This window comes from Alosa alosa, chromosome 1, assembly GCF_017589495.1.
Source record: "Alosa alosa isolate M-15738 ecotype Scorff River chromosome 1, AALO_Geno_1.1, whole genome shotgun sequence".
NCBI classification, from domain to species: Eukaryota; Metazoa; Chordata; class Actinopteri; order Clupeiformes; family Clupeidae; genus Alosa; species Alosa alosa.
In genome coordinates this window covers 33,627,898-33,645,560 of record NC_063189.1, presented here as the reverse complement: position 1 = coordinate 33,645,560, position 17,663 = coordinate 33,627,898, and the positions used below count along the sequence as shown (strand labels likewise).

General features: G+C 39.1%; 1 protein-coding gene across 6 annotated transcripts in view; it reads left to right on the top strand.

Moving 5' to 3' along the window:
- Positions 1–16,832, top strand: part of tbc1d1 (TBC1 (tre-2/USP6, BUB2, cdc16) domain family, member 1) — a 50,300-nt gene extending 33,468 nt beyond the window's left edge. For all 6 annotated transcript variants that reach the window (XM_048249477.1, XM_048249493.1, XM_048249484.1 and 3 more), the window contains 5 exons: positions 21–265; positions 440–599; positions 11,755–11,924; positions 15,708–15,884; positions 16,017–16,832. In XM_048249477.1, coding sequence (XP_048105434.1) covers positions 21–265; positions 440–599; positions 11,755–11,924; positions 15,708–15,884; positions 16,017–16,271 — 1,007 coding nt within the window. In that variant the 3' untranslated portion in view covers positions 16,272–16,832. The remainder of the gene's footprint in view (positions 1–20; positions 266–439; positions 600–11,754; positions 11,925–15,707; positions 15,885–16,016) is intronic.
- The last annotated feature ends 831 nt before the right edge of the window (positions 16,833–17,663 follow it).

Below are 17,663 nucleotides of genomic sequence, written 5' to 3'. Positions count from 1 at the left end.
AGTGTGTTTTCCTTCCACAGGCCGCACCTTCCCCACACACCCATATTTCTCCACTCAGTTGGGTGCAGGGCAGCTGTCCCTCTACAACCTGTTGAAGGCCTACTCACTTCTGGACCCTGAGGTGGGCTACTGCCAGGGCCTCAGCTTCGTAGCCGGAGTGCTGCTGCTGCATATGAGTGAGGAAGAGGCCTTTACCCTGCTCAAGTTTCTCATGTACGACATGGGGCTTCGCAAGCAGTACCGTCCAGACATGATCATACTACAGGTACTACTGACCCAGTGTCCAAACGGCACCACCTTTGTTCACCTCTACAGTAACTGTGTCACACAGAAAACACATGCTGCACATGTGCACAGCTGACAATGCTACTGGTAATGTTATCTGAATGCAGTTTACCGGTAACCACATGGGCCTTAAAGCTACTTTTTCTTCTTTTAGATACAGATGTATCAGTTATCTCGGCTGCTTCATGATTACCACAGAGAGCTGTATAACCACTTGGAGAAGTATGAGATTGGGCCCAGTCTTTATGCAGCCCCCTGGTTCCTCACTGCTTTTGCATCACACTTCCCCCTGGGCTTTGTAGCCAGGGTCTTTGGTAAGTGCAGAAAACTCTCTGGGGGTTAAGCAGGCTTAGTCGGTGTGTACAGATTAGGGCTGGAATGAAACATCAACATAATTGATTATGTCAATGATTTGAGTTGAATGTGTCTGTGTCACTGTTTACGAATATCCCCAATGATGGCTGCTACCACTTCAGGGCAAGCTTTTGAAATTAGTCGAGTATTGTGTTTTAAAGGGGTGGTTCAGGATTTTGGACATAGGACCTCCAAGTTAGCAAGTGTGATATTTATCAGTGGAGACCGATTTCAACACGTTTCATCCAGTCCTTCTAGTTGCAGAGTTTGCAGGTGCTAGGCTAGCGCAAGTCATCAGTATGTGTTAGCCTGCCAATAAAACCAAAGTTACCCACTCCACAGTACACCCGAGGCAAATAAATTATAACGGCAGACTATCGGTAATAGTCTATCGATGTAATATCTGTCATTATTATTGGTAAATCATCCAAATTCTTAACAAATTCAAAATTAGATTAATAGATGAATTGACTTATCCAAAACGTATCCAAAACATTTTTGTTAATAGAAGCTTCAGGTTGCTACCTGGAAAAGAGTCAGGTTTGGTCACCACTGCTCGGCTGAATATGAGCCTTTTGGCAACGTTCCAGGAAAGTATGTGTGTAATGCCTTCCGGTGATTTTGATCTTCCTGTGAAACAATTTATCGTTCTTCATTGCTTAAGACCTAATCTAAATCTATCATGTCTGATGAAGGGCTGGGGCCCGAAACGTCACATAAGGGGATATAGCCTACCATTAAAAAAACGCTAAGGAGCAGATTCTGGTGTGCGGACTCGACGTTCTTTTACATCCTTGTGCTTTCCTGTCCAGCACCCAGTACTCAACGTTTTGGATGTGCGTGCTGCACCCTTGCACTCTTTAGACCTAATCTAACCTGTCTAATCCTGTTTGACACACCTGGGTGTTCATTTGACAACTTGCGAACTCGAGGGTCTGGTGGAAAAATCATCACTGCATTGGGTGTAACATAGGAACAAAACTTGCTTTGGACTTGGCACCACAATCCGCCAGGTGTAAAATGTGGCCAGTAGTCTTCAAATGTCTGACTTATCTCTGTAGACATGTCATCTGGAAAACCTGTATTTATCCAACTATACACTGTACATTAATCCCTATTGTATACAACTATACTCTACCTGCACTTGGTATTTAATGCTTCTTTGCACTTCTGGTTCGATGTCAACTGCATTTCATTGGCTCTGTACCTGTACTCTGCTAAATGACAATAAAGTTGAATCTGATCTAATCTAATCTAATTTATAATGGGAAAAATGCCATATGTTATTTCCATTGTGTGCCTAGAATGCCTGCTATTGCACTATGTAACTTTGGTGTACCGTGCAGGAAACGTAACACTTTTCAGCACACTGTGCCTTCACAGGGCACAATTCCTTTACTTACCTTTACGTAAGTGAAAGTATAGATACACCTTGTCAAATATTACTCCAATACAAGTGAAAGTTACTAAGTCATATTTCTACTGAAGTTGAAGTACAGAAGTACTTGCTTTTTTTAAAAAAAATACTTAAGTATTCAGAAGTACAAGTATTTTTCCTTTTTAATGTATTGTAATGTAATGTTTATTTGGTCATTAATATGGTATACATCCTTTGGTCGGTCATAGGACTTGAAAAGACCTTTAGTTCCTTACATCCAACAAAAATATTTGACCTATTTTTTTAACTTTACAACTGTTCAAATGCACGCAAATAATTCTCTGTTCACAAATCTAAAACATTTTCACTGCGGAATACAAAACTAGATAACTCAATTATGAGTAGATTATTGTTTACTGATGTAGGCTAGAGATCTAGCTACGCAGGGAATGTCAGGTGATCGTGCTTTTTTCACTGCGCTTTTCTTTTTTCTTTTTTACACTTCCTGGGCTGGATATGAGCCAGCTGGTAACCTGCCAGGAATATTTCACAACGAATAAGGGTAACTGGCAACTCGACTGGTTATGGAAAAAAAACATCCCAGAGAGGCAGGGTCTCTTAGAATTAAAGATGTAGGGGTATTTATCACACTGTGTAAACCTGTGTGCACAAATGATGAAACAATGTAATTCAAAGAAATCTTTGCAAACAAGGGAAAGAGCTGAAAAACAAATTGGATGGCTGTGGTATTTTGGACCTCAGATGGCACTGCATCAACACCAGACCTGTTTCCAGACCTGTCATTGTATGGGCTCAGGAAAACCTCTGATAAACATTGTCTATGTGCACAGTTTGATACTCAATTCAAAAACTGCAGCCAAAATTGTATTGAGACATGATACAGAACAAAATACTGTCTTATCTGGGCCTAAGCTTGTTTAAAATGGACTGAGGTAACATGGAAAGGGTCCTGTGGTTAGACCAGTCAAAACTTGCCACTCTTTCTGAACCAGAAATCATTAACTCCTGTGGACTAAAGAGGAGAGGGCCTATCCAAGTATCCAATCTATCCAACTTGTTTTAGTACTCAGTTCAAAAACCCAAATCTATGACGGTGTGGAGGAGCATTAGTGCCTACAGCATGGGCATCTTACACATTTGGCAAAGCACAATCAATTCTGAATGTTGTATACAGGTTTCGAGTAACATATATTGCCATCCAGGCAATGTCATTTCCAGGGAAGACCTTGAATATTTCAGGAAAACAATGTCAAAATGAATTCTGCACATATTTAACAGTATTTTTACATAGATGAATAGTTCAGGTGCTAAAATGGCCTATCTGCCGTCCAGATTTGTCAAATTTGGTGCATAATGGAATGGAAAACATGACTAAGAATACCCCATACTGTTGAGCAACTGAAATCCTATATCCGGGAGTAATGGGATAACATTTCATTCTCAAAACTCTAGAAACTGGTCTCCTAACTGTTCCTAAACATTTAAAGAATTAACATATATTTTCCATGAAGTAGTCCAAATTTTCATTTTCATTTTTTGTTGTCTATGTCCTTTTTGCTACTAAATATGGATTTACGAGATTTGTATGTTATCACATTCTGTTTTTATTTGCATTTTACACAACGTCCCAACTTTTTTCTGTTTTGGGTTTATAGAAGATAAACCATTTTGTAGAAAGATGCATCATCATAATGAGATTTGCAATGATGTGACTCAAAAACAGTCGTTGGTAGCATAAGTGACATGTCGCTCTGTCTGCCACTCGTCTAGCTGTGTGGCATTCTGAAACATTGTTAAATTTGGGACTATTAGGCCGGCTGCAGACTGCCGACGTGGTGTGAGTGTGTCAGCTGCGTGCATATACGTTTTCATTTCGGCTCCCTTGTTAACAGGTTATATTTTGCACACTGCCTGCGTAACACGCACGTCTCAGGCGTATTTTATAGAATATAGAATTCTCTATTTTATACAGTCTATGCATTCTCCGAAGCAGTCACATGAGTAAAGCATTCCTGAGCACAATTCCGTTTTCAACTGTAAAACTAATAAAGTAAATTTTTACGGCTTGTGAAGGGTGCAATCCAGTCCTTTATTTGATGAACACAGGTGCAAATAATCTCCTTTACTTTCTTTGGTTATAGCGATTCACATTAGTTGTTGGCTATCACTGCAAGTGTATAGGCTACTAAACACTAGTAGGTCTACCTAAGTTCTAGACTATTCTGTCGCCACATCCCAGACTTTCACATTACATGTTTGTTTGCAATGGATGCAAAACAGCCTACAATGCTAAATGTCTATGGCGGAACGAATGAAACCGCTGTATCCCCATGTATTCTAAGTAATTGCACACATATCTGTGTTTATACTATATTTTATGCAGGTGAGACATGGAAAAGTGGTTTTAGAAAGTATATAAATAAATATATTTGGGGCTATAGGGCAGGGATTCCCAAACTGTGGTACGTGTACGCGAGCTTCCACTAGGGGGTACGCGAGATAAAAAGGGCAATGTCGGAAATGTGTTAAAAATGCATTTTTTTTAAAAATTGTTAAGCCTATGTCCCTTTGTTCTTTGTGTTTCATAATGTTGTTCTCCACACTGTTTTTTTAGTGTGAGAGCACAAGTTGCACATTTTGATTTTGTTATTTGATATCATGTAGGGGGCTAATTAAACATGATGCCTGGAATGCGTCAATAGAATGTGTTACATTTTTATGTGTCGGATGGTGGGGGTACGCGAGCCGAGTCAGGATTGTAGGTGGTGGTACGTGGGGGAAAAGGTTTGGGAAGCGCTGAATTAGGGGACTGAGTATTGCCATGTTAACCTATGGAGACTGACGGCCTGTAGGTCAAGAAGGGCACTTGTTTGGATGTGCGGTGGCCTTACCCACATAAGAACAGAGTGAAATAACATTTTGTACTATAGAAACATAATATAATTGGAAACATTGGAAAACATTGAAAAAATATTGGAAAATGTATTATTCTAGTTAAATGGCATAGTGCATGGTATTTCACATTTCACGTTCACATTAACCACACAGAATACTGTACTCAACCTGCACTTTGGTATTTAATGCTTCTTTGCACTTCTGGTTGGATGTCAACTGCATTTCATTGGCTCTGTACCTGTACTCTGCTAAATAATAATAATATAATAATAATATATAATAACAACAATAATAATAAGATAATAATAATAATAATAATAATAATAATAATAATAATAATAATAATAATAATAATAAAATTGATTTATATAGCACTTTTCAAGCACAAAGCACAAAGTGCTCTACAGACAAACAAACAAAACAAAGCAAAAAACAAAACAATAGTAATGATAATAATAATAATAGTAGTAGTAGTAGTAGTAGTAGTAGTAATAATAATAATAATAATAATAATAATAATAATAATAATAATAATAATAATAATAATAAATATAGCGGCAATGGCGGGCCTGAGCACCTGCGGGCCACAACCCGTGACATTTCGGAATCCAACAAAGCACCGATGTGGTCCGTTTGTGAAATGTACATATTTGATGGGTGTGCTATTTGTTTTTGTATTTTATTTTCTGGCACATTTACTTGCTTGGCCAGGTGGGGGCGCAATGCAAGGCAGGCCCATTGGGTGTCATCATAATCATGATATATATTAACCTGAGAAATTTCAGGCCATTCATTTTGAGCAAAGAACATTTCTGATACACTTTTTGATTGGCCAAATGGTGGCGCTATGTTAGGCATGGAAATTACACATGAATATCATCAAAATAATGATATTTAATTAAAATTTTGTAAATAAATTCCAAAAACTATTCTGACTTTGGCCAGCTGTTGGCGCTATGCCAGACAGGGATATTGGGTGTGTGGATATCATATACACCTAATCTGATTAATCTTAATTAACAGACGTGGAAAAAACACATTCCTTCTCTTGCCAAGTGGTGGCGCTATGCAAGGCATGTTAATAAGACATATGAATATCATCATCCTGATATCTAATTTTGTGTAAAATTTCAGAACAATCAGTCAAAGCATTGAACATTTTTGGCACATTTCCTGATTGGCCAGATTGTGGCGCTATGCTATAGGCATGCGAATTACACATGTGAATATCATCACAATAATGATATCCAAAATTTTTGTAAACTTTCAGATCAATCACTTAAGGCATTGTCCATTTCTGACACATTTCCTGCTTAACCAGGTGGTGGCGCTATGCCAGGCAGGCCCATTGGGTGTCTGGATATCATTAACATCATAATATCTATTAACCTGAGAAGTTTGAGACCATTTATTCAATGCATAGAGCATTTCTGGCACATTTCCTGCTTGGCCAGATGGTGGCGCTATGCTAGGCCTGTGAATTACGCATGTGAATATCATCACAATAATGATATCCAATATTTTATAAAGTTTCAGATCAATCGGTTAAGGCATTGTCCATTTCTGGCACATTTCCTGGTTGGCCAGGTGGTGGCGCTATGCCAGTCAGGCCCGTTGGGTGTCTGGATATCATCATAATCATAATATCTATTAACCTGAGAAGTTTCAGACCATTCATTCAATGCACTGTGACTTTATGACACATTGTCACAATTTAGAATCAGAAACATCTTGGCGTCATGTATACCAACTTTGACATGAATCGGATCAACCGTCTAGGAGGAGTACGTTAAAATTGATCATGTCCACAACACACAAAATCTCAATTACCTCACGTCCTGTGGGCGTGGCTAATGTCATGTTAATGCAAAAGTTGTTTGTTTTTGGGAGTTAATACACCCACCAAATTTGGTGTGTGTATCTAAAACTATATTCCAACCACAAGTCACAGTGACATAAGGGGGCGCTATGGAGTTCCTGGGCAACGCCCGGTGCCAAGCTTTTATCCCTGTCTATTCACTGTATCACTTGATGTGTGTGCCAAATTTAATGTGTTTTCACCCATGGGAAGCACCTCTTTTGGCATCATGATTTATCACATATTTCATCACATATTAGTCTGCACAAAATCCCAAATACCTCACTTCCTGTTGGGCGTGGCTAATGCATTGTACATACGAAAGTTGTTCATCTTGGGGAGATACAGACACCTACCAAATTTGGTGTGTGTAGTTGAAAGTATATGCCCACCACGGGATCAGTCACCTAAGGGGGCGTAAGGGGGCGCTAGCGAGTCTCTGGGCCATACCCGGGGCCAAGCTTTTTTACCTAGCTGCTTTGTGTGACACCTGATGTGTGTGCCAAATTTTAAGAGTTTTCGACCATGTTAACCATCTCAAAAACAGGAAAGCAAAAAAGTGGAATAACAATAATAGTGAATAATAATCCTTACAAAAACAATAGGGCCTTGCGCCCTTCGGTGCTCGGGCCCTAATAATGATAAAATAGTTAACTACCAAACACAAACTTAACTAAATATATATAAAAAATATATATATAATAATGATAATAAATTAGCAGAGACATGAGTGGAATCATTCACTATTTAAGGAAAGCAATTGTATATAAGTGGGTCTTTAGACTAGATTTGAAAACAGCCACTGATTGTGCAGATTTGATGTTATAAGGGAGGCTGTTCCAAAGCTTGGGTGCTCTAACTGCAAATGATCTGTCACCCCTAGTTGACAGTTTATTTTCTGGAACAACTAAAAGTCCCAGGCTGGAGGATCTGAGGGGCCGAGCCGGACAGTAGGGGGTTAATAAATCTTTTAAATAGTCAGGTGCCAAACCATGTAATGCTTTATAGGTTATAAGGACGATTTTAAAATCAATCCTAAAACTCACTGGCAACCAGTGAAGATTGGCCAGAACTGGGGTGATGTGTTCCCTAAATTTAGACTTTGTCAAAAGTCTGGCTGATGAATTCTTAACAGTCTGTAAACGAGAGATGGAATGACGATTTAAACAGGTGAATAAGGCGTTACAGTAATCAAGTCTAGATGAGACAAATGCATGTATAATTCTCTCAGTGTGCTTTAAAGAAAGCATTGATCTGATTTTGGAAATGTTTAACCCCTAAGTTTTTAGTAGTCTTGTTATTTGAGGCTAAATTTCCAAGAAAAGGGCCAATGAAAAGGACTTCTGTTTTGTCAGAGTTAAGCGGTAGGAAATTCTGTGACATCCAGCCTTTCACATCAGCTATGCAATCCTGCAGTACAGTTAGCTTGTTAAGCATTTGGTTTGACTGAGAGGTACAGCTGTGTGTCATAAATGACAATAAAGTTGAATCTAATCTAATTTCCATAACCGCGATATACGTGCCTCACAATGACTGCAATGAGTTGTTAACAGATATTCACCAAGACGTATAGCCCATCTATCTGAATTAACACCTATTTGAAGTACCATTCATGATATGTTGTCAAATTTTGAAGTTGTGGAAAGTGTACATAGCTTAAACTGTATGTTTCATTCGTCCCGGCCAGGAGGGACGAATGGGGGAAAAACTCGCCTGACTTCTACTTAAATAACTCCCGGTTTCGTTCAGACGGTTTCGTTCAGAGCTGAAAATGCAACTGTATGTGACAGAGGACAGATGTAGGTTGCTAGTGACAAAATATTAGCTTTCAGTGTATGATGTTTTTGTAAATGATTAAAAACTTTAATTAAAAACTGTTTCATTCGTGCCGGTTCTTTTGCCTGCATCAAATCGCGCATTCGCATTTAGTGTGCATTTATACTGTAGGCTTAACATGATTTCTAAGCGACTTGTAGGCTCATATCTGACTTCACTAGACTATGAATGCATTTATTTATATGACATGTGAAAGAAAGAAATGATACCAGCACTATGCACAAATCCATTGAAACCGCACTTCCCTAATAACTTCTGACTAGTTCTCTCGCATCACTGACAGTTGCTAGAATGCATTGAGAAAACACATAGGAAAAACACTGTTCTCCAAGTCATGAGCTATTGGTGCTGCACAGCACCTATTCGTGATGTTTACTGAGTGTAATCGTAGGTAATGTCATATCAATTGCCTACTGACTGCGCACCGACTTGCCAGCCCTGAATCTAGCTAGCTACCAAATCGGACCATATCCTCTATATAACGAGAAACAGGTGGAAAGAACTCTGGTGTGAAAACCCACTGATTGTGTTCTGCGTTTTACAATGACCTTGGTAACCACTCCAAATACACATAGCTGTGTTTGAGCCATTTATCCGTCTGCTCTGCAGGCAGTCTCGTTTCTGTGCCTGTCTGAGCTCCGTTCAGGCAGATTCAGGGCCAGCAAGTCGGTGCGCAGCGCTGATTGGCTAGTCAGTAGGCGATGCAATGTGCAGATTGGCTCTTCAAAAACGCAGACAAAACACTGCCAAAATTCGTGTCTGCAAAAAAGTTTTGTAGCTTTGTACATCCAGTGTTGCACACAAACAATGGATGTCGCACTTCTCCCAATTTCTTCCTAATTGTATGCGCAAAGACATAAGTTCCTTTATTGCCTGTAGCTATAAAGCTGTTTCACACATTCAAACTAAATCCCAGTGAACAAATGTTTTTCACATGTGCAGGCCTATATATTTTTTTTGCACACAGACAAATTAATTCCACAGCTACAAAACAGTTCTACACATGTTCAAATCATATCCTCGAAGACTATTTTTTTTCGCACATGCACAAAATATTTCTACAAGTACAAAGTTTCCATGCACATGCACAAATTGTTTTATACAGCTGCAAGACTCTATTACACATGTGAATATCTTTTCACGGGGTACAAAATATTTATGGTGTTGTTTTGATTCCACAAATATTAACGTTATTAAAAGTTACTTGCAAAAATGATGCCATTCAAAATTGACGTTCAGGGGTAAATACCAAATCATATTGTTTTTTAAAATCAAGCCTGTCAGGATGGAACAGTTTTTTTGGTAACACTTTATTTTAATGTGTCGCTGTTACAGTGTACCTACCTAATTAGGTACAGTGGTACAACCTGTGTAACAACATGTACTGTCAGGTACTATCATTGTACTTGCATTATGTATCTGTGGGTACCTACATATAGTTGTTACATTGTAATACTGAGTGCTTTTACAAAACTTTGCCAATTTGCCTAAATTTTCATCAGAGTCAAAGAGCTGACCTGAGACCTGCTGGATGGGGTAAATCTGGTCATGATAGATTTGATATACAAAGCATTCTTAGCTCCAGTCAAGGCCTCATTGTCTTCAGTACATGTAACAGCTGTGCTGCTACAACCTTGTTACTCTTTGATACAGTGGAATAAACCTATTAAGTGTACCAGTTAATTACTTACATGTACATATGACATGTATGTTATGTCTTCGATGTCTTGGAACAGGTCTACTAATTCACTACATAGTACATATATCAACTGTGTTGGTACACACTTATTGCTCTTTGATACAGTGGCATAAACCCATTAAAATGAAGTGTATCAGTTAAGTACTTACAATTACATATTACTGTACATGTATGTTGTGTCATTGGTGTCTTGGAACATGTCTGCCATTACCCTACATATTGTAGTACATGTATCAACTGTGTTGGTACACATTTATTACTCTTTTGATACAGTGGAATAAACCCATTAAAATAAAGTGTACCAGTTAAGTACTTACATCTACATATATACATCCTGTCAATTATGTTATGCATCCTGTAATTGATGTGTTGAAAGGTGTCTGCTGTTACACCACACAGTACATATGAATTAGTAGACCTGTTCCAAGACAAGACCTGTTCCAGTTTATTCCACTGTATCAAAGAGTAACAAGGTTGTAGCAGCACAGCTGTTACATGTACACTGAAGACAATGAGGCCTTGACTGGAGCTAGGCATGCTTTGTATATCAAATCTATCATGATCCGACGCACCCCATCCAGCAGGTCTCAGGTCAGCTCTTTGCCTCTGATGAAAATTTAGGCAAATTGGCAAAGTTTTGTAAAAGCACTCAGCATTACAATGTAACAACTATATGTAGGTACTCACAAATACATTATGCAAGTACAATGATAGTACCTGTCAGTACATGTTGTTACACAGGTTGTACCACTGTACCTAATTAGGTAAGTACACTGTAACAGCGACACATTAAAATAAAGTGTTACCGTTTTTTTTATTAAAAACATCTGAACGCAACATTGGGGGAATCTGTATTTGACTGTGGGTGTGAATAATTAGACAGTGCACTGAGTTTGACATTTTCAAACCAATCTAATGAAGGTGAACCTCAAGGAGGTGTAGCCTGATCCGAGGTGTATTTTGAGCAACCAACTACCATACTTTTTGAAAGACATTTTCAGAAAGGCAAAGAAGAGTCGCCATCGGCCCATTTCCCCCTCTGCTCATTTACTGCTGTGTCACTTGCCACTGAAGCACAAAAAATGGCGGTTAGAATGCTTTGATATGGCAGTGATTGTGTGTGTGTGTGTGTGTGTGTGTGTGTGTGTGTGCGCGTGTGTGCGCGCCTGTTTACGCATAAGAGAAGAGATAAATGAGGCTATGTCAGGTTAGCTATGTCAGGAGTGGCAACAGGCCCAGTCCCATAATAATCTCACATGCCATCTCTGGTCTGGGCAACAGGGTAGCAGCTCAGGTTTCACTGCTGCATCTGCCTGAGACACAGCACTGGAATTTTGAAAATGCTATATCGTGCTCATTGTACATGAATATCATTGTTCCTGTATGTGATTATTTTACTTCTATAATGTGCTGTATTATTTCCTTTAGACATGCTATTTCTCCAGGGGTCTGAAGTCATATTCAAGGTTGCTCTAAGTCTTCTGGGTAGTCATAAACCACTGATCCTGCAACACGACAGTCTTGAGTCCATTGTAGATTTCATCAAGACAACGCTTCCCAATCTTGGCCTGGTGCAGATGGAAAAGACCATTAATCAGGTGATCAATAATCAGCTCTGTAATAATTACGATTGTGTGTGCGCGTGCGTGTGTCTGTGCCCTGTGTTGTTTATGGATAGATCCCCTATAGATACCAGCCTGAGGTATGATTCTCAGTGTACTCAACACATACTGATATGATGACACAGGTCTTTCCTTGAATAGATTTTTGCCTGCTGCCATATCTCTTTTGTTTAATAAGGCATCCATTCCATCTTCAGTGACTTGCTACTCTTTCAATTCACAATGGCATCTAGCATTTTCTGTGTATATTATATTTTGCACACAGCGTTTTCCAACAAATGATTTGTACGTGTTTGTGTATCTGTATGTATTTTGGGTGTGTCCCTTTTGGTTTGGGTGAGTTTAGTGGTGTACCACTAACACCTTTACTTCACTCCACCCCATATGAACCCATGCATTGGGTGTGTGTGTGTGTAAAATGTGCATCTGTGGGTGACAAAACACACACTGGGCTGGGTGTGTGCTGTCTGTTTTCCTGTGGAAGACACTCAGTAGGTAGCGGAGTTAACCCATAATATAGTAAAAAATAATAAGGGTGAATATGTTGATTGTGTGTGAAAGCAACCCTTTCCCCCTTCCCCTTTCTGTCCATTGATTCTAGACCACTATATACTATTTAATTGTAAGCAAAGTGTTTAGAATGTCCATATTGCCCTTACTTTGTACACAGACACATACTGATGCTGAGTGATTGTGTGCCTGTACTTATCTATGAATGCATGGGCCCCCCTAGATCATGTACTGACCCTATACTTCATTTGTCATATCTCGGGTACCTACAAGATGGTCAAGTAGGTCTGAAAATGTGTGTGGTCCTTAGTCCTTGCCCCCTCCCCCTCTCTCTCTTTCACAAAGGGCCTACATTTCTGGCTTCTTTTGTCACACACACACACATACACACTCAATTACGTAAGTACACAGGTATTGCTTTGTGTCGGTTGCTATGTTCGTGTTGTCTATCCTGAGACGTACAGTATAGATGGTCTTTGTATCTACACTTGTCTGAACTAGCCACACTCACAGATTCCCTTTGTCTCTCACACATACAGAGGCGGACAGAGTACACAGCTTCAAGTACAGATACCCTTTGCTAAATTCAAAGTCAAAGTCTCAGTCAAAGTCTGCTTTATTGTCAATTTCTTCACATGCCAAGACATACAAAGAGATCGAAATTACGTTTCTCACTATCCCATGGTGGAGACAAGACATATTTTACCAATTAAGTCCACAGACAAACATTCAAGTAAACAATAAAAAGTAAATAAGAAAGCACATACAATGAAGAAATAAGAGCAGCAAAATTGGGTTGAAATTGTGCAATTGTGCATAGACAGTCAAGTAAAAGTACAAGTAAAAGTAAAAGTACAACAGTCAGATGTCTACTTAAGTAAAAGTACTGAAGTACTTGTTTTTAAAAGTACTTGAGTATCAAGAGTACAAGAGTAGCCTAAATTTTTTTTTTTTTTTTTTCAAATATTGCATTACTACTGCCACAGAGCTTACATTTATGTACAGAAACGTCCTACATGGAGTTATGAAAAATGTTAATGTTAATACCTTGGAGAATGTAAAAGGTAAAAGGAATTGAAAGTAAAATCAAGTCATTTTCATCTTTTTACCATGTTGCCAAGGATGGGCAGTATTTCTAATACATGTATTTAAAATATGTATTTCAAATACAAAATACTATCATTAACTTGTTCAGAAAATTTAAATAGTCTGGTGAGGTGGGGCCACAGGTTGGCACATTCCCGGGATGGACCTGCTGCATCTTCATCCATTGTTTCATCCATGGTTTTGTCTCTTATCTAAATCTGACCATGGAGTTGACTTAGGGCGAAAGCTGAGGTGATTGCTGATAGGCTGTCCCAATCAGTGGTTTCTGCACAATCCAATCACGTTTGAGAGGGAAACAACAAATTGAGGATTTCGAGATTTTTCTTTTTTCCTTTTTTTTTTTTTTTTTTAGAAGAAGTAATGGGTACTCACGGTTATGGATAGAAATGTAGTGGAGTAAAGAGTACAATATTTGCCTCTCAAATGTACTTGAGTAAAGTCATGAGTACTCCCCAAAATGATACTTGAGTAAAGTACAGATCCCTCAAAATTGTACTCAAGTACTGTACTCAAGTAAATGTACTCTGTTACTGTCCGGCTCTGCACACATACAGAAGCATTTACTTCCTTTAAGACTTTGGTTCTCAAAGTGAGGTCCGGGGACCCCGAGGGGTCCGCAGCACATTGTCAGGGACCCTGTGCTATATGCTACAAAAGGGACCCTGTCCTATGCTACAAAATATGAAATTGTCTTATATGGCGAAAAATGCTACAGTATCAGTATTTGCCCAATTGATCTGCTGATACATTACATAAATACGTCAAAACACTTTACTTTTACAGTTTTTTCTGAATGCTTAAACACAACTGTGATTCTTATAGCACAATTTCTAAAACTATTAATATTTATAGCAAAACCACTCACTGAGTTCGCAAAACTAAAAGCACTGCTTTACACTCAATTTTCAAATGATCAACACACTCCTGGCAAATCATACACATGTATGGCTATTACAGTATTTACACTATTTTGCAGATTTCTCATGTGAAAACTGTTTTAGATAATTAGTTCACTTTGCAATCAGCCTAAGCACTATAAATAAGCCACAGGTAATGTACAATGGGTACAATGGAAGGCCAGGAAGAGTGAGAAGAGAAAGAAATAGCCCTTTTACAGACAAAAAAAAACAGTCTACATGTGGGGATATTGTCATGTCAGGCCTGGATACGTCATTCCAGAATATATTTTTCCCGGTGCCTTGGACTAGGACATTGCATGTGATGTAGACCGAATTTTGAGAGAGGCTAACCCGATGTAGACTGATTTGTTTTGTCTCAGTGAAATTGCTATTTTGTGTTTTGACTTGGAAAAACACACTTGTGTTTGTTTTGATGTGTGTAAATAAACACCAATACTTGAAGTTTGGATCCCTGTATGTTTACAGAACTATGACAAAAGTATGACCTCAAACTGACATAGTCTACCTTGTGCACAGAGAAAGCAAAAGCCAGATGTGTTTTTTATTCAGACCATCAGTGTGTAGTTGCCACATTGTGTGCTTATTATTGTGATGGCTTGTGTTTACCTGTTTGATACGAAAGCATTATTTTTACGAAGGTGTGAAGAGTTAAGCAAGGTGTTAGCTTTTGCAAGAGAACTACAATGTTTTGCTGATTGGGTGAAAGGTTTTCCTATTTGTGTGTAGAGTTTTGCAAAAAAAGCCATAGTTACAAAAAATGTGCTTAAGCAATCAGAAAAAACTGTAATTAACTGCCAACAAAATGAGTTATGTTAAGCAAACACTATGAGTTCAACACAATAGGCCTACATTTGACAAAGAAACAACAAACCTTTAAAAAAAAATCCTACATACTGTCAAAGTTTGCTAACATGACTATTGTGGTATTAGCACTCTATGTGTTTTAAAATACATATATCATACAGTAAGCATCTAACAGAAAAAAAGGCTATACAGCTACATGATTAACTTAAGTTTTATGTGTTGCGATTAGGGGTCCTTGGAGAATTGTCCACTCCATGAGGGGTCCCCGGCCCACAAAAGTTTGAGAACCCCTGCATTAAGACATGTTACCTGTATTGATCATTCATCAGCCTCCAGCACCAGCTCTTACTTCTGCCTCTGCCATTTAGTCTTAGTTAGTCTGGTTTTCCATATTTCTCCATCCAACTGTGTCTATCAGGTGTTTGAGATGGACATCAGTAAACAGCTGCAGGCCTATGAGGTTGAGTACCATGTCCTCCAGGATGAGCTGGTTGACAACATCTCTACCCTCAATCAATCACAGCGAACTGCCCAGCTGGAGAAAACCAATGGCAGTCTCCGACAGCAAAATATGGACCTATTAGAAGAACTTCAGGTACCAAAAACATACATATGTTTTTACGTTTCAGAAAAATGGTTTACTCCGGTGTAACAATGTTATGCAATGACTAAAGTCTCTTTTCTGTTTTCTAATGGCCTCATTAAACCATGTCTGTGTTAATTACAGGTGGCACATGCAAAAATCCGGTGGTTGGAGACGCGTGTCGAGGGTTTGGTAACGAGTGAAAATGCTCTTCAGAAAGAGGTGTGCTGTCTCCAGCAGGATAAAGCCTCCCTGCAGGCCACCATATCCCACCTTCAGACTCAGCTGCTAGATCTCGGCCTCCCTCTGGACCTTGGACCTGAACACTACCACGAGGACTCTGATCCAATCCAGTTACACAAGCAACATCAGTCTCAGAGAGGAAGTCCTAAGCTATGACCAACTAGAACACCGCTCCTTCCAGAACTCCTCAAGCTTCACTGCCCCACCACCCCCCACCCCCTCCCTCCGAGGCACACTGATTTGAAGTGAATGTTGGTGCATCTGCTGTTCTACCCTGTTCACTGTTGTCACAGTGACTGTGGCACTAGATTACTTTAACTTCCATGCACTCCAGAGATATAGTGATGAAGAGCAGCCCTGATTGACTGTTCCTAGATGTCTGTGATGGCACTTTTCACTTGTGTGAAATGCCTTCTTCCTGATTGACTGTTCCTAGATGTCTGTGATGGCAATTTTTTCACATGTGTGAGATGCCTTCTTCCTGGGCAAAACAAAAGAAAAAAATGTCTACACGAGAGGACTCAGTGTGACCTGACCTGACCTGACCGTGCTTTGCACAAGTTCTGTTTTAAATTAAATTGATTTGTTTCACTTGTCATATTCTTATACACATATATTTCATATGCTTTGACGACTCAGAAGATTCTTAGTGAGTTCTTGCACCCTATTTGTACAAGTAACAATAATGCCTATTAAAAGTCAAAGGAATCTTCATGACAAAGAGTGTTATAAGACCGTTGGTGTTTGTAGTGTCTAATGCATAACACATATCAGTAGAGGAGGAATTTTGGCTAATGGATTGAATGTTCTGCATAAGGCTTCTTAAATGTATGAGTGCAGTTTTTTTTTCTGTGAATGCAATATTTTATGACTTTTTGATGTTTGTACACGTAAATACATTTATGTTTTCTGTATTTATTAGACTGCAGCATGCAGAAACACCACAGTATTTTCATATTGTGTCCCCCCACACACACACACAACTTTGAGAAGGAGTTGCATTCCCAGAGGCCTGTGGGTCATATACCACAAGAACACAGCCAGGGAACACATATTTTAGCCACAAAGGTCTCTCTGTCCCCTGATTTGGATATAAGGCCATGCCATGTTAACTCTCAGACGTGTTAAAGCTGATGAAGCCGCGCCATGATGGCTTGCAAATCTCTTTCTCTCTGTTTCGTATGTTTTTGTCTTTGCATGGTGTTACTGATCATGATTGCCAGTGTAACTGCTGTTATTTGCTGTTTTTTTTTAAAATATATATAAATATTTACGTTGTTGACCACAAATAGCACCATCCCGATGCAATAGTTTCTGGAATAGTGAGCTGTAAAGCAATTGAACGTACATGAAGGAACACAACTGAAAAAGGAGAAGAATTTAAGTCACAGTGCAGTGTTTTGTATTGCAACTGAAACTTCAGTTAGCCAGAAACCCACATCTCCATATCTATGGCTGAGTGGAATAGCATCTGGTGTGGATAGTAGCGTATAGCTTTACACTCGTTCCGTTTACTTTCTTCAGCATTACAATGTAGGTATGACAATG